Here is an 18,457-nt window from a genome sequence, read left to right as displayed (position 1 = left end):
TTTAAAGCACACAAAATATGTTGTAAACTCGTGATGATACATGCAATGTAAAAGTACCAGCGTTAGGTATAATTTACAGTATTTGTTTTCAAACTTAAATCTGGCAATATGTTTGACGCCTACTACGGGTCTTGAATGAAGACACTCCGGATTTTTCTTCTTTCCCAAGCTTTCTGAAATTTGGTTTGAAACTCAATGAAAGAATGCCTCCAAAAAATAAGCTGAAGAAAGTGATACATCAAGATGAACTGCGACGGTTAATGAGAGAGAAACAAAGGCAAACGATAGATAAGAAGAAACGTGTCGAATCCCCATACGCCAAGTACAACAGTCTCGATCACCTTAGCTGCGTACTCTGCAACGAGCGAGTAAAGAATGAACTATTGTGGCAGACTCACATTCTTGGAAAACAGCACAAGGAGAAAGTTTCCGAGCTCAAGGGGTCTAAACAGAGTTCTACAAGTCAAGGACCCCAGACTCCGCTTAAAAGGAAAGCTTTGGATTCTGAAGACACGAATGGGAAGAAGTTTAAACCAGTGGCAGGTACAGAGCAGTTATCTATGTCAGGGCTACCTGATGATTTCTTTGCTAAACCTGCCCCGCCTGGGCCGAAGAAACTACCTGGAATATTGAAAAAAACGACATCTGCTGGGCTGAGTCTTTTGGCCGGAGTCTATGATGAAGAGGAGGCTGGTGACCAGGGGGCAGATTCTAGCTTGGGTGTACAGAAGGGGGAACCCGCCCCAGGACTCCCATCTGATTTCTTCGACAACAGCACCATTCCAGCTGTCCCACCTGCTTCTCATTCAGGGTCTATCCTCAAACCAGATGAAACTGAGAAGAGTGTGGAGAAGGGAAATACACCTGAAGCGCTACCAGAAGGCTTCTTTGACGACCCAGTGAGAGATGCCAAAGTCCGTAATGTCGATGCTCCCAAAGATCAAATGGATAAGGAGTGGGAAGAGTTCCAAAAGGAAATGCGTCAGGTGAACACCAAATCAGAGGCCATTGTAGCAGAGGATGACGAGGAGGGTCGTCTTGAGCGTCAGATTGATGAAATCGATGAGCAAATTGAATGTTACCGGAGGGTTGAGGTATTGAGAGATAAGCAAGATGTGGTGAAGAAGGTTGTGAAGGAGAAAACAGAAGACCAGGAAGACTCCAGCAGAAGTGATGAGGATGAAGAAGAGCTGCTCCACTTGTTGTCAAGGGACTGGAGGGCCAAAGGGGCCCTTGCTTAAAACTCCCAGGGCCTTTTGACCCTAACTTCATCAAAAGGTTTCTCCAGATTATAAAAAAAAGAGTGAAGTTGCATAGGAAGCCACTTCTTTCCTCCCTCCATGTCAGTGACAAACATTTGTTGAGGATATTGAATGTCTAAGTGTTGTCTTCTACAGTTTTTATGTCTATATAACATGCTTTTGTGGTAAATGCTGTTTTTCCTACTGTCAGACTGTCACACACTTGCAGAAATACTATACTATCAGCATTCATTAAAAAAATGAACGGGAGCCAAATCCAGAATTCTCATTCCTGGATCCCTTACACACAGCTCAAACTCATAATAAAATCCACACTAATTTAGTTTCCTCTGTGGTTGCACAACAAATATATCATCACAGCTAACACAAACAAAACATTCAATTTACACCCCATCTGTTTCTCATTATCGGAACCTGGTGCATACTGGTACGTGATACACTGCATTCCAAAACAGAAACTACAGAGTTCTCCTTTATGAGAACCTTGACTTGAATACCGTCTAACGCTTGAAAAAGTATGGAAACTACACATTGTAAAATCCTGTTAATCCACATTTTCATTTATTCATTAGTGCTCGCACAAAACATTCATAAAATTCCCAAAGCACACATCTTTGTAGGGATAATATTCCTGTCGGAAATCTAAATGACAATTCAAAATCTGTTTGACAGAATTCCACACCATTACCCTGCAAAACAAAATTACTTTCAAACAGTCCTTTATGTTAAATTGATAAATTACACATTTATTCATGTTACATTGAGAAACATGCAAAGCACAACTTCATAAAACAATTTCCGTTACAATGCTGAGGATTATCTACAGTCCTCTAGCTATATAAAGCAGCCCAAGTCCCCCCCCCCCCAAGTAAGTCAATCTTACATGATGCCATATAAAACAATTCTACCATATTTACATCATTCGACAGTGTTGAGTGATTTGACATGTCCTGATTTGTACATTTGCATTTCATCATGTAAAGGCCCACACAAAATGACAAAATCAAATAAAGAGGGATCAGTGCTTCTCTCACTACCAGTTACATTATCACAGCCAGGTGTGCCTACTTTGGTCTTTCTAATGTACTACACACAACACTTACAGTACCAATCAAAAGTTTGGACACACCTACTCATTCCATGGTTTTACTTTATATTTACTATTTTCTACATTGTTGAATAATAGTGATGACATCAAAACTATGAAATAGCATATGGAATCATATAACCAAAAAGTGTTAAACAAATCAAAATGTATTTTATATTTGAGGTTCTTCAAAGTCGCCACCCTTTGCCTTGATGACAGCTTTTCATACTCTTGGTATTCTCTCAACCAGCTTCATGAGGTAGTCACCTGGAATGCATTTCAATTAACAGGTGTGCCTTGTTAAAAGTTCATTTGTGGAATTTCTTACCTTCTTAATGCATTTGAGCAAATCAGTTGTGACAAGGTAGGGGTGGTATACAGAAGATAGCCCTATTTGGTAACAGACCAAGTCCATATTATGGCAAGAACAGCTCAAATAAGCAAAGCGAAACGACAGTCCATCATTATTTTAAGACATGAAGGTCAGTCAATACGGAACATTTCAAGAACTTTCAAAGTTTCTTCAAGTGCAGGCGCAAAAACCATCAAGTGCTATAATGAAACTGGCTCTTATGAGGACCGCCACAGGAAAGGAAGACCCAGAGTTACCTCTGCTGCAGAGGATAAGTTCATTAGAGCTACCAGCCTCAGAAATTGCATCCCAAATAAATGCTTCAGAGTAGAAGTAACAGACACATTTCAACATCAACTGTTCAGAGGAGACTGCGTGAATCAGGCCTTCATGGTCAAATTGCTGCAAAGAAACCACTACTAAAGGACACCAATAAAAAGAAGAGACTTGCTTGGGCCAAGAAACATGAGCAATGGACATTAGACTGGTGGAAATCTGTCCTTTGGTCTGATGAGTCCAAATTTGCGATTTTTGATTCAAACCGCTGTCTTTGTAAAACGCAGAGTAGGTTAACGGATGATCTCCGCATGTGTAGTTCCCACCGTGAAGCATGAAGGAGGTGGTGTGGGGGTGCTTTGCTGGTGACACTGTCAGTGATTTAGAATTCAAGGCACACTTAACCAGTATGGCTACCACAGCATTCTGCAGCGATACGCCATCCCATCTGGTTTGCGCTTAGTGGGACTCATTTGTTTTTCAACAGGACAATGACCCAAAACACCTCCAGACTGTGTAAGGGCTATTTGACCAAGAAGGAGAGTGATGGAGTGCTGCATCAGATGGTCTGGTCTCCACAATCACCCAACCTCAACCCAATTGAGATGGTTTGGGATGAGTTGGACAGCAGAGTGAAGGAAAAGCAGCCAACAAGTGCTCAGCATACGTGGGAACTCCTTCAAGACTGTTGGACAAGCATTCCAGGTTAAGCTGGTTGGAGAGAAGGCAAAGGGTTGCTACTTTGAAGAATCTAAAATATATTTGTTTAACACTTTTTTGGTTACTACATGATTCAATATGTGTTATTTCATAGTTTATGTCTTCACTATGACTCTACAATGTAGAAAATAGTAAAAATAAAGAAAAAGGTGTCCAAACTTTTGACTGGTACTGAATATACTGCAAATTGAAGTGATCACTATAGTCCGTTAGTATAAGCTCATTTACACTGTATTATTGCTACATATGCTTCAGGAGTTAATATTTCAACATGATTCATTCTGAACTAGTTAAAAGTGTGTGTTTATAGCCCTTCAAATATTGCAGACTTAAAAACAACTTAAAAACAAACTATGGTTGGGTTAAGGATGTCTACAGTCTCTGTGTTACATTAAAATCCAAATAAGAATGCAGAAAATAACTCAAGACTTACAACAAAACGTATAAAGACAGAAAATAAGCAGACGATCTGAACTTATCTAAAATGGGAGTGTGTGTGTGTGGTAGGAACTACATTATAATAAGTGATATTTTGACCCTTCTCAACAATTCATTTGACATCAACTGGTCATAAATGAATAAAACATTTTTTTTCTGTAAAGTACAATTTTGTGAACTGTTTTGGAAAATAATAAGAAATATCAAAGCTTGGATCTGTGTTGCTTACTCTAGCGTAGGCGTGTAGGACCAGTAAGGTGTGTAAAGGGCGGGGGGCATACCAGTGCTACTGTTCCACATTCAGTTTGTTATTAAATACTCAGTTCAATAAAAGTGCAACCGTCTTTACTGTGTGGCACTCCACACACACACCAGAGACCTCTTCTTCCACTGCTGCCTCTGCCACTCCTCTTCTCACAGACCTGCAGCAGCTTTCATTTCAGCCAGTGAGAACCTCTGGTCCCCATCTTTGTCGTAGCGTTCCAGGCTATGGGGGTCTGGCGTTGCTGTGTCAAAGAATTTCCTCAGGACTTGGTAAGACATTCCCTGAGAGGCGGGGTCGGTACCCGAGCGCTCAAAGAGCTCTTTGAGATCTATTGGAAGTAGAAGAGGTTTCAGGTAATTGTTCACAAAATAAAATGCAATCTGACTTTTACAGCTGCATTTCTCCTTGTGCATGTATGCAGGATACTTTGTAAACAAGCACGTTTCCATCCACAGTTTTTATGTGAGTAAAGTCATGCAGTATAAAATTAAATGACAGGCATGATGGAAACAGGAAGTGTCAGTACAATGTCAAATGTCGAGAGACAATTTGTTCGTTCGACATGGTGGGATCTGTGTGTCGAAAAAATCATTATGCATCAATTGTCTTGGAAACTCCTTTATGTGCAAATATTGATATCATAAACCATGTTGAAGAAAACTTGGAGTCACAGGATGAAATACTACGTTGTACTACTACTACCGCATGAAACACATTAAGAGTTTATAGACAGATTCAATAAAATGAACTTCATGGTGGTTAAGTGATAAAATGCAATTGTGTTCGTTGTCCATAGCTTATGCCTGCCTATACCATAAAACCACTGCCAACATGGGGCACTCGGTTCACAACGTTGACATTGGCAAACCGCTCGCCCACACAACGCTGTCTGCCATCTGCCCAGTACAGTTGAAAACAGGATTAAAAACAGGATTAATCCAGTGGCCATCGAAGGTGAGCATTTTCCCACTTAAGTCAGTTACGACGGCGAACTCCAGTCAGGTCAAGACCCTTGTGAGGACGACGAGCACGCCTATGAGCTTCCCTGAGACGGATTCTGACAGTTTGTGCATAAGTTCCTCGGTTGTGCAAACCCAGTTTCATCAGCTGTCCGAGTGGCTGGTTTCAGACGATCCCACAGGTGAAGATGCGGGATGTGGAGGTCCTGGGCTGGCATGGTTACATATGGTCTGCGGCTGTGAGGCCGGTTGGAGGTACTGCCAAATTCTCTAAAACGACGTTGGAGGCGGCTTATGGTAGAGAAATTAATATTCAATTCTCTGGCAACAGCTCTAGTGAACATTCTTGCAGTCAGCATGCCAATTGCACTCTCCCTCAAAACTTGAGACATTTGTGACATTGTGTTGTGTGACAAAACTGCACGTTAGAGTGGCCTTTAATTCTCCCCAGCACAAGGTGCACCTGTGTAATGATAATGCTGTTTTATCAGCTTGTTAATATGCCACACTGGTAATGTGGATAATCTTGTACTTTTCACACCATACATTTTCCTTAACACCCAAAAGTACTCATTTCATTTTGAATGCTTAGCAGGATAGGAAAATGCAACTTACACACTCAAGAGAACATACCTGGTCATCCCTACTACCGCTGATCTATCGGACTCACTAAACACATACTTTGTAAATTATGCGTTGGAATGTGCCCCTGGCTAAAAAAACAACATGCCGTCTGGTTTTCTTAATATAAGGAAATTGAAATGATTTATATCTTTAATTTGGACACTTAAGTATATTTAAAACCAAATACTTTAAGACTTTTACTCAAGTAGTATTTTACTGGGTGACTTTCACTTGAGTCTTTTTCTATTAAAAATCCATAGCAGTCTAAGCCCTGTCTAATCCAGGGGAGAGGGGTTCTACTAATGAGCTATATGGAATTGTATTATGAAGGTCATAACAAGGATCATTTTGCGATTTGATTTAGAATTTAATAATATGAAGAAAAAAAAAAACAATGTTGGCCTTACATACTGTTTTTTGAATTTTAAAATATAAAACCCAAAACATTTTCCATTAGCCCATACAAACACATAGAACAACAGATAGCCCCCCACCCAAAAAATCAAAAGGATGTTTATTCTGAAGTGTCTGAGAGATGCACATTTTGGGGAATATTCAGAGGTGGAAACTTTCCATGGGAATTAATGGAAATATATGCAAATTATTTATTTAGACATTTAAATGTAGAATTTTTTTGCATTGGATATACTTATATCATATGGAGAACGAAACATGAAACATTTACCTTATTATAATTATGTCTAATTGCAAATGATTAAAACCTTCCAATAGAAATAAAAAAACAATTTAGTTACAAATTGAACTTTAATTAAACGAGTAGTCTCTTCACATGGGATGATTTCACTGAACAACAAAAGGGAATATTGAATGATCCCCAATGATCCATCGCATCTCCTAAAAACGTTTTCAACATACATCTGTAAAATGATAGTCTAGAAACTAAAGCTTTGGTTGTCTTCCTCTCAGGCTTCCATGTCTTCTGCCTGGACCTCCTCAATGTCCACCTCTTGAACATAAGACTCTGAGGCTTCATCTTCACTGTGACCTTCCAACCCTGTTGAGGATGGCATGCTGTCAGCCTCAAAATCTCTAATTTGGCCACCAATTTTTCAACCCTTTTATTGGTCAGCCTGTTGCATGCGTGTTCCCAAACAAGGACCAGTTGCACTCTGAGGTGGCTGATGTTGGTGGGATTTGGAGGATGATGAGGCAACAGGGGAAAGAGCCTCAGATCCACAAAGACCCTTCCACCGGGTGGCTGATGAGATATGTTGGCACGACTGCCATATTGCATCTCCATCCCAAAGCCCTTGCTTGGAAGTGTACTTCGCCAGACTGCCAAGAAAATGGCGAGACACGGTAGTGATGACACCATAGGCCTTGTTGATCTCTGCACCAGACAGGATGCTCTTGCCAGCATACTTGGGGTCCAACAAGTACGCTGTGGTGTGTATGGGCTTCAGGCAGAAGTCTTCACGCATTTTGATGTATTTCAGAACTGCAGTTTCCTCTGCTTGGAGCAACAGTGAAGTGGGCAGGGCAGTATGGATTTCTTCTCTTACATCTGCAAGCAGAGTCTGAACATCAGACAGGATGGCATTGTCTCCCTCAAGCCGTGCAATGGCTACTGCTATAGGTTTCAGGCTGCTTACCACTCTCTCCCAAAATACATCATCCAGGAGGATCTCGGCAGACTGTGATATGGCCATTTCTTGGAGAGACTCCTTCCTCTCCAGGAGACTGTCAAACATGATGACAACACCACCCCAACGAGTGTTGTTGGGCAGCTGCAATGTAGTGCTCTTATTCTTCTCACTTTGCTTGGCGAGGAAGACTATTGCTATAACTTGATGACCCTTCACATACCTAACCATTTCCTTGGCTCTCTTGTAGATTGTATCCATTGTTTTCAGTGCCATGATGTCCTTGAGGAGCAGATTCAATGCATGAGCAGCACAGCCAATGGGTGTGATGTGACAGTAGGACTCCTCCACTTTAGACCAAGCAGTCCTCATGTTCGCCAGTGCAAACTTTCCATGGGAATTAATGGAAATATATGCAAATTATTTATTAATACATTTAAATGTAGTGGTCCAAGGTCATTGATGACTGCCTTCAGCTCATCTGCAATGTAGAGACCAGTGTATCTGTTGTCCATTGTGTCTGTGCTCTTGTAGAATACTGGTTGAGGGGTGGAGATGATGTAGTTAATTATTACTTGCCCACAACCATTCGACCACCCATCAGAGATGATTGCAATATAATCTGCTTTCTCGATGATTTGCTTGACCTTCACTTGAACTCTGTTGAACTCTGCATCCAGCAAATGAGTAGATAAAGTATGTCTGGTTGGAGGGGTGTATGCTGGGCGAAGAACATTCAGAAATCTCTTCCAATATACATTGCCTGTGAGCATCTGAGGTGAACCAGTTGCATACACAGCTCGAGCAAGACATTCATCAGCATCGAGTCAAAAAAACTTGATTCCAAGGAGGACCATGAGCTGTTGCTATCGATAAGGTGTCTGATTCATCATTTTCACCTCGAATAGAAGTAGAGGGAATCTTTGTCAGAGGTTGCTTGTTGTGAGTGCTGAGGGAACTTTATGCACTTGGCCAGATGATTCTGCATCTTTGTTGCATTCTTCACATACGATTCGGCACAGTATTTGCAAATGTACACAACTTTTCCTTCTACATTAGCTGCAGTGAAATGTCTCCACACATCAGATAGCTTGGTCGCAAATGGACAATGACCCCAAATACACCTCCAAAGTTGTGGCAAAATGGCTTAAGGACAACAAAGTCAAGGTATTGGAGTGGCCATCACAAAGCCCTGACCTCAATCCTATAGAAGATTTGTGGGCAGAACTGAAAAAGCTTGCGCGAGCAAGGAGGCTTACAAACCTGACTCAGTTACACCAGCTCTGTCAGGAGGAATGGGCCAAAATTCACCCAACTTTATGTGGGGAGCTTGTGGAAGGCTACCCGAAACGTTTGACTCAAGTTAAACAATTTAAAGGCAATGCTACCAAATACTAATTGAGTGTATGTAAACGTCTGACCCACTGGGAATGTGATGAAAGAAATAAAAGCTGAAATAAATCACTCTACTATTATTCTGATATTTCACATTCTTAAAATAAAGTGGTGATCCTAACTGACCTAATACAGGGTATTTTTACTAGGATTAAATGTCAGGAATTATTAAAAACCGAGTTTAAATGTATTTGGCTAAGGTGTATTTAAACTTCCAACTTCAACTGTACTTGACGGAAGAGTGCACTGCACATGTAATGGAAGAATGCATGAGGAGGGTTGCAATTCCATTGAATTAGGGATAGTTTAACCAAAAAATGCCACAAAACCTAGAATTGCCTTGTGTATCCCACAAAAAAAGGTTCACTGTTATAATCTAACTTGTGATGAATTTAAGCAAAATTCCCCAAATTTCCGGGCTTAACATCACATGGAAATTTACCGGAAAGTTTCCAACACGTTGCAACCCTAATAGTGCACTCGGAAAGTATTCAGACCCCTTGACTTTTTCCACGTTTTATTACATTACAGCCTTATTCTAAAATGGATTCAATATTTTTTCCACCCTCATCAATCTACACACATAATGACAAAGCGACGATTCTGTGCTTCCAACTTTGTGGCAACAATTTGGGGAAGGCTCTTTCCTGTTTCAGCATGAAATGCCCCCACTCATAAAGAGAGGTCCATACAGAAATGGTTTGTTGAGATCGGTGTGGAAGAACTTGACTGGCCTGCACAGAGCACAGAAGCTATTGCTTCGTCACCTTTCACATCAGATGTGGAAGTGCAACATTGGTGGATGCAGTGGATTGAGACGCATCCAGTTGTTGGGTTCTGAGAATATGAAAATATACTTATTCAGGTAACTGATGGAGTGCTGAGGTTTAGAGGGTCTACACCAGAAGATAATGGTTATTGGAGGAAGGTATATAGTGTGCGCAACTAAGCTTGGAATGTGTTGAGTGCAGGGAAGCGATTATGTGTGACAGGAGAGAGAGCCATGGATTGGTGATCAAACCAAATTTTATTGGTCACATACACATGGTTAGCAGATGTTAATGCGAGTGTAGCGAAATGCTTGTGCTTCTAGTTCCGACCATGCAGTAACATCTAACACGTAATCTAACAATTTCACAACAACTACCTTTTACACACAAGTGTAAAGGAATGAATAAGAATATGTACATATACATATATGGATGAGCGATGGCCGAACGGCATAGACAAGATGCAGTAGATGGTATAGAGTAAAGTACACTGCTCAAAAAAATAAAGGGAACACTTAAACAACACAATGTAACTCCAAGTCAATCACACTTCTGTGAAATCAAACTGTCCACTTAGGAAGCAACACTGATTGACAATAAATTTCACATGCTGTTGTGCAAATGGAATAGACAACAGGTGGAAATTATAGGCAATAAGCAAGACACCCCCAATAAAGGAGTGGTTCAGCAGGTGGTGACCACAGACCACTTCTCAGTTCCTATGCTTCCTGGCTGATGTTTTGGTCACTTTTGAATGCTGGCGGTGCTTTCACTCTAGTGGTAGCATGAGACGGAGTCTACAACCCACACAAGTGGCTCAGGTAGTGCAGCTCATCCAGGATGGCACATCAATGCAAGCTGTGGCAAGAAGGTTTGCTGTGTCTGTCAGCGTAGTCTACAGAGCATGGAGGCGCTACCAGGAGACAGGCCAGTACATCAGGAGACATGGAGGAGGCCGTAGGAGGGGAACAACCCAGCAGCAGGACCGCTACCTCCACCTTTGTGCAAGGAGGAGCACTGCCAGAGCCCTGCAAAATGACCTCCAGCAGGCCACAAATGTGCATGTGTCTGCTCAAACGGTCAGAAACAGCCTCCATGAGGGTGGTATGAGGGCCCGACGTCCACAGGTGGGGGTTGTGCTTACAGCCCAACACCGTGCAGGACGTTTGGCATTTGCCAGAGAACACCAAGATTGGCAAATTCGCCACTGGCGCCCTGTGCTCTTCACAGATGAAAGCAGGTTCACACTGAGCACGTGACAGTCGTGACAGAGTCTGGAGACGCCGTGGAGAACGTTCTGCTGCCTGCAACATCCTCCAGCATGACCGGTTTGGCGGTGGGTCAGTCATGGTGTGGGGTGGCATTTCTTTGGGGGGCCGCGCAGCCCTCCATGTGCTTGCCAGAGGTAGCCTGACTGCCATTAGGTACCGAGATGAGATCCTCAGACCCCTTGTGAGACCATATGCTGGTGCGGTTGGCCCTGGGTTCCTCCTAATGCAAGACAATGCTAGACCTCATGTGGCTGGAGTGTGTCAGTAGTTCCTGCAAGAGGAAGGCATTGATGCTATGGACTGGCCCGCCCGTTCCCCAGACCTGAATCCAATTGAGCACATCTGGGACATCATGTCTCACTCCATCCACCAACGCCACGTTGCACCACAGACTGTCCAGGAGTTGGCGGATGCTTTAGTCCAGGTCTGGGAGGAGATCCCTCAGGAGACCATCCGCCACCTCATCAGGAGCATGCCCAGGCGTTGTAGGGAGGTCATACAGGCACGTGGAGGCCACACACTACTGAGCCTCATTTTGACTTGTTTTAAGGACATTGCATCAAAGTTGGATCAGCCTGTAGTGTGGTTTTCCACTTTAATTTTGAGTGTGACTCCAAATCCAGACCTCCATGGGTTGATAAATTGGATTTCCATTGATTATTTTTGTGTGATTTTGTTGTCAGCACATTCAACTATGTAAAGAAAAAAGTATTTAATAAGATTATTTATTTCATTCAGATCTAGGATGTGTTGTTTAAGTGTTCCCTTTATTTTTTTGAGCAGTGTATATACACATATGAGATGAGTAATGTAGGGTATGTAAACATTATATTAAGTGCCATTGTTTAAAGTGACTAGTGATACATTTATTACATCCAATTTTGTATTATTAAAGTGGCTAGAGATTTGAGTCAGTATGTTGGCAGCAGCCACTCAATGTTAGTGATGGCTGTTTAACAGTCTGATGGCCTTGAGATAGCTGTTTTTCAGTCTCTCGGTCCCAGCTTTGATGCACCTGTACTGACCTCGCCTTCTGGATGATAGCGGGGTGAACAGGCAGTGGCTCGGGTGGTTGTTGTCCTTGATGATCTTTTTGGCCTTCTTGTGACATCGGGTGTTGTAGGTGTCCTGGAGGGCAGGTAGTTTGCCCCCGGTGATGTGTTGTGCAGACCTCACTACCCTCTGGCGAGCCTTACGCTTGTGGGCGGAGCAGTTGCCGTACCATGCGGTGATACAGCCCGACAGGATGCTCTCGATTGTGCATCTGTAAAAGTTTGAGAGTGTTTTTGGTGACAAGCCAAATTTCTTCAGCCTCCTGAGATTGAAGAGGCGCTGTTGCACCTTCTTCACCACACTGTCTGTGTGAATGGACCATTTCAGTTTATCCGTGATGTGTACGCCGAGGAACTTAAAAACTTGCCACCTTCTCCACTACTGTCCCGTCGATGTGGATAGGGGGGTGCTCCCTCTGCTGTTTCCTGAAGTCCACGATCATCTCCTTTGTTTTGTTGATGTTGAGTGTGAGATAATTTTTCTGACACCACACTCCGAGGGCCCTCACCTCCTCCCTGTATGCCGTCTCGTCATTGTTGGTAATCAAGCCTACCACTGTAGTGTCGTCTGCAAACTTGATGATTGAGTTGGAGGCGTGCATTGCCACGCAGTCATGGGTGAACAGGGAGTACAGGAGAGGGCTGAGAACGCACCCTTGTGGGGGCCATGTGTTGAGGATCAGCTGGGTGGAGATGTTTCCTACCCTCATCACCCTGGGGGCGTCCCGTCAGAAAGTCCAGGACCCAGTTGCACAGGGCGGGGGTCGAGACCCAGAATCTCAAGCTTAATGACAAGTTTGGAGGGTACAATGGTGTTAAATGCTGAGCCGAAGTCAATGAACAGCATTCTTACATAAGTATTCCTCTTGTCCAGATGGGTTAGGGCAGTGTGATTGCGTCGTCTGTGGACCTATTGGAGTGGGCCTAGGGTGTCAGGTAGGGTGGAGGTGATATGATCCTTGACCAGTCTCTTAAAGCACTTCATGATGACGGAAGTGAGTGCTACGGGGCGATAGTCGTTTAGCTCAATTACCTTAGCTTTCTTGGGAAAAGGAACAATGGTGGTCCTCTTGAAGCATGTGGAAACAGCAGACTGGGACAGGGATTGATTGAATATGTCCGTAAACACATCAGCCAGCTGGCCTGCGCATGCTCTGACGACACGGCTAGGGATGTCGTCTGGGCCAGCAGCCTCGCGAGGGTCAACACGTTTAAATGTTTTACTCACGTTGGCTGCGGTGGAGAGCCCACAGGTTTTGGTAGTGGGCCGTGTCGGTGGCACTGTATTGTCCTCAAAGCGAGTAAAGAAGTTGTTTAGTTTGTCTGGGAGCAAGACATCGGGGTCCGCAACGGGGCTGGTTTTCTTTTTGTAGTCCGTGATTGACTGTAGACCCTGCAAAATACCTCTCGTGTCTGAGCCATTGAATTGCAACTCCACTTTGTCTCTATACTGACGCTTAGCTTGTTTGATTGCCTTGCGGAGGGAATAGCTACACTTTGTATTCGGTCATGTTTCCGGTCACCTTGCCCTGATTAAAAGCAGTGGTTCACGCTTTCAGTTTTGCACGAATGCTGCCATCAATCCACGGTTTCTGGTTGGGGAAGGTTTTAATAGTCATCGTGGGTACAACATCACTTGCTAATAAACTCGCTCACCAAATCAGCGTATACATCAATGTTGTTGTTCGACGCTATCCGGAACATATCCCAGTCCACGTGATCAAAGCAATCTTTAAGCGTGGAATCAGATTGTTCAACGCTGGTCCGACCAGACCTGAGCACGTGCGTTTCCTGTTTAAGTTTCTGTCTATAGGCTGGGAACAACAAAATGGAGTCGTGGTCAGATTTGCCAAAAGGAGGGCAAGGGAGGGCTTTGTATGCGTCACGGAAGTTAAAGTAACAATGATCCAGAATTTTGCCAGCCCGGGTCGTGCATTCGATATGCTGATGGAGGGGGGGGGGGGTTGAGGTCAGGTCACCTTAAGGGAGAAATAAAAGTTTATGGCCCATATCACTAGTGTCCCGCCTAGCAGTAAAGAACGATGTTTGTTCAGATGTGTAGGAGGAGACTCAGCATGAAAGGAACGGTTAAATATCCGTGCTTGTGTGAAAATGTTTTTGTCTAATGCAGCTGTGTTGATCCTCTGGGAAGAATTAAACTTGGTTAAGCTTTCAAAGTGTCCTTCGAGTTTTTTAGAGCTTAACATAGTAAAAAAAATAAAAATAAACAGATCTCTAGCTTAAACTGACAGATTTTTATGGGGATTTAAAAAAAAAAAATCTAATTATACTTCCGTGGGGGCGCGGACATCGACTCAGGGGGTTAAGGTATGTTTACTTTTACTCAAGTACAGCGGTGAAAGTAGATCTCATTTTTTACCGGTACGGGACACCCAAGTGCGCGTACACTTTTTTAATACTACAAAAATGACTGGGTAGCCTACTCTGCCAACATTGAAAAAAAAAAAAAAAAATGATCCATATAATCGGCCTACGAAAAGGGGAGACACAAATACAATATAACGTCCATCTAACCTGGAGGAAATGATTGTCCAAAAACAAACAAAAGTGGCACTGACACAATGATAAAGACAGTGAATATGCACACTCACCGGTAATATGGCTAATGTCCTCCGCATGCCAATAAGATGTTCGCTCAATTAAGTTACACATTTTGTTAACTAAAAGACAGATTGGAGTCTTTTCATTGTCATCTCTTTACAGCAATAGCCATTTGCTTTCCAAACAGTTTTTCCGCGATGGTATTTTTAAATATTGCTATATGCCTGGCTGGATTGCTCTGCTTTTCACTGACAGTCGCAACTCAACAATATATTTGGTATTTGCAGTGAGCCCTGCACAAAATGCAGGCCCTTCCAACTGTAGGCCATGCGATTTAAAACAATCCACAGCTTTGTTGTTGTTGTTGTAAGAAGCTAATGATCCTCTCTGCTCAAATCCTGTTTTTACTGGTGTAGTAGCCTATTTTGAGTGATTTTATTTATTTCTGTATAGACAGGAGTAAGCTAATTTTGGCAATTTAATTCTATTTACTTTAGGGAAAGCTTAGCTTCCCCTAGCCTTATGGACACCCCGCCTATACCTTTTAATGTGGCGTAAACACAACCAGTCATGTTTTCATCTAATTGTCAAACAATCACTTAAAGGTACTCCTGTAGGCTACATTCTGCGATTGTCATTAGGCCTACACTTGTAACATGAATTGATGCATCCATTGTTGTCCACGCACGCCTCGGTCTTGGCCCCTCATCTCCGACTTGACAAAATGTAAGTGTTCTCCTCGAACCACAACTCAATTTACAGGGTATACCACACGGTTTCCAGTTAATTCGCATGCGGCTGACATACAGTAATGTTAAATAAGGGTGTAATAGCCTATAGTTTTTTGGGCATGTTATATTAATTGTGATAGGCTCATGTTTTACCGGTACAGTGTACCCCCACTATTTATTTTGCCATGACGCCATACCGGACCGACTTACATTCACCCCTGCTCAACTATGACAATTGGGTACTTTTTCCACCACTGCGTATGACTAAGATTGTGATGTATGATCACAGATATTAAACTTCATAACTAAAAACGTATCCAATACCTTTAAGAGAGCTGACTCCAGGGAATGACACAGTCTTTGGGCTTTCTGTTCCAGACTCTCTCTTGGTGCGGTTTGGAGTCAAAAACCACGGACGTTTCGTTGGCTTTGAACCTGTGGATTTTTCTGGAGAAAGAACAGGCCAAAGTCATCCAAAAGGTAACATTGTACATCACTGTACTTATTTTTTTATGAAAATGTAATAGACAATTAAGCTTTCTTGTCTTACTTATACCATGTGTAGCTTCTGAAGTTGCTGCTTTAAGTCCATCTGCATTGGTGTCCCTCTCTGTGACCAGGTCCTTTACTGGTTCTGTTGCATCTCCACTGACAGGAAATGGTTCAACTACCTCCACCAGGTCCTTAGAGGTTGAAATGTAAATTTTGTTTTATATACAGTACATTCAGAAAGTATTCAAACCCCTTCCCTTTTTCCACATTTTGTTACGTTACAGCCATATTCTAAAATTGATTGAATACATTTTTCTTCCTCATCAATCTACACACAATACCCCATAATGACAAAGAGAAAACATGTTATTAGAAATGTTTGCAAATGTATTAAAAAGTAAAAAACTGAAATACCTTATTTACATAAGTATTCAGACCCTTCCCTATGAGACTTGAGCTCAGGTGCATCCTGTTTCCATTGATCATCCCTGAAATTGTTCTACAACTTGGAGTCCACCTGTGGTAAATTCAATTGATTGGATATGATTTGGAAAGGCGCACATCTGTCTAGATAAGGTCCCAGAGTTGACAGTGAAATGGAGAACCAATATTAAACTCTTTGGCCGGAATGCCAAACGTCACATCTGGAGGAAACCTGGCATCATCCCTACGGTGAGGCATGGTGGTGGCAGCATCATGTTGTGGGGAAGTTTTTCAGCGGCAGGGACTGGGAGACTAGTCAAGATCGAGGGAAAGATGAGCGGAGCAAAGTACAGATAGATCCTTAATGAAAACCTGCTCCAGAACGCTCAGGACCTCAGACTGGGGCGAAGGTTCAACTTCCAACGGGACGACCCTAAGCACACAGCCAAAACAATGCAGGAGACCTGAAAATAGCTGTGCAGCGACGCTCCCAATCCAATTTCACAGCGCTTGAGAGGATCTACAGAGAAGAATGAGAGAAACTCCCCAAATACAGGTGTGCCAAGCTTGTAGCGTCATACCCAAGAAGACTCCAGGCTGTAATCGCTGCAAAGATGCTTCAACAAAGTACTGAGTAAAGGGTCTGAATACTTTTTGTTTAAATTTTTTATTTTTTTTTGCTTTGTCATAATGGGGTATTGAGTGTAGATTGATGAGGGGAAAAAAAACAATTGAATTCATTTTAGAATAAGGCTGTAACGTAACAAAATGTGGAAAGTCTAGGGGTCTGAATACTTTCCGAATGCACAGTAGATAATCTTTTTTACATTCAAGTGATCATAGCATAATTGATGGTATTGTGATACATGCGAGCACACCTACAAATCATGAACGCCCCAATTTGAAATGCATCTCAACTCCAGTGCAGTAAGAACAGTACTTCTTATCTGGGCAAAAAGCCACTGCGTGGCAAGCAGCTCTTTCTACAGCTCATTCTGAATCTGTATTTTATCGGTCTGTGTGCCATAACAGGACTATGTAATCTGAACCATCTGTAACAGGAATTTCAAGGTGAACCAAAAGGAGAGCAATCATTGATAAATTCAATCAGAAATAAATCCGGTTTATTCCAAGTTGCAGAGAGACACCTCCAGAACAGAACAAGAAAAAATGTCTAACGAGCCTCTTGGAGACAGGCCATTTACATTCTAATCAGAAAGTGACAAATGTTCTCTAAACCTCAGCCTGAGAAGCTTGAACCATGTACAAAGTCAAAACAAAAGACAATGACTTTGCCAGCTGCCACAAACGATATGGGGCGATTCCACGGCAGGAAGGCCCAAAAATATTTTCCGCCTCTCAGATTGTTGTGGCAAGTCTCACATTGGGAAGAAGGCTATTTGATATGCTTTTTACATTTGTATCACAAACCATATGAGAAAATCATGATGAAAGTGGCCATTTTAGGCCCCTTTTAGACCTATACATGCCTTCTGTAAGACCCTATGATCCGTGAACCATACATGATACAGACATCGTGGTGTCATTATACTCCTTATAGGTGTGCTCTAAAATATGGAGCATGTTTAGATTCTGAAATACAATTTTTCACAAATGTATTTTACATTAGTAAAAATGTGTATGAATATCTCAAAAGTACCCTTTATGATTTTGTAAATTTTTAGACATGTACTTTAAACAATACTCTACAAGTACATCAAATTATCAGAGTGGGTACTCTGTTACAGTACTTCTGAAGTCATGATACATTTTATGAGCACCACCACAGTGAATGGGAAAATGGATTCAAAGAGAACTCCTTCTACTGGTGATTTGTTGATGACCTATAAATATACATTTCTATGGTGTAGAGTTTCTTTCCAAAACGCAATATATCCATGTTAAGAAATTTTTATTGTTTAAAGAAATGAAAGAGATTGGTGTGTTTTTTCACTATCGAATCATGGCATGGGGTTGTGTATTTGTTTGAAATCTATCATTGATGGTTTCATTTCAGAGACAAATAAAAAAAAATTGCAAAACGCTATATATAGCCACCTCACTTTCAGAGAAATAAGTAGTACTGCTAGGTTTTACACAGTCAAATGTAACAACTACATTTTTAATAAAGCACTGTACAAATGATACATTTGACATCAATATTATTATAAATG

At 42.1% G+C, this 18,457-nt stretch overlaps 2 protein-coding genes across 4 annotated transcripts in view; one reads left to right on the top strand and one right to left on the bottom strand.

Moving 5' to 3' along the window:
- LOC106599772 (zinc finger protein 830) lies at positions 1–2,315 on the top strand. The gene has a single exon (XM_014191084.3). The coding sequence runs from the start codon at positions 204–206 to the stop codon at positions 1,239–1,241; it is 1,038 nt and encodes a 345-aa protein (XP_014046559.1). The 5' UTR covers positions 1–203; the 3' UTR covers positions 1,242–2,315.
- LOC106599764 (EF-hand calcium-binding domain-containing protein 14) overlaps positions 1,802–18,457 on the bottom strand; it is a 28,241-nt gene continuing 11,585 nt past the window's right edge. For 2 of the 3 annotated variants that reach the window (XM_014191075.3, XM_014191076.3), the window contains exons 8-10: positions 15,919–16,051; positions 15,693–15,815; positions 1,802–4,728 (exon numbers count right to left, since the gene is read on the bottom strand). In XM_014191075.3, coding sequence (XP_014046550.2) covers positions 4,550–4,728; positions 15,693–15,815; positions 15,919–16,051 — 435 coding nt within the window. In that variant the 3' untranslated portion in view covers positions 1,802–4,549. The remainder of the gene's footprint in view (positions 4,729–15,692; positions 15,816–15,918; positions 16,052–18,457) is intronic. The other variant, XM_014191077.3, reaches the window with a different exon arrangement.

The sequence above is a fragment of the Salmo salar genome, chromosome 03 (genome assembly GCF_965601325.2).
Source record: "Salmo salar chromosome 03, fSalSal1, whole genome shotgun sequence".
Taxonomy (NCBI): Eukaryota; Metazoa; Chordata; class Actinopteri; order Salmoniformes; family Salmonidae; genus Salmo; species Salmo salar.
This window is presented reverse-complemented; position numbering and strand designations above follow the sequence as displayed.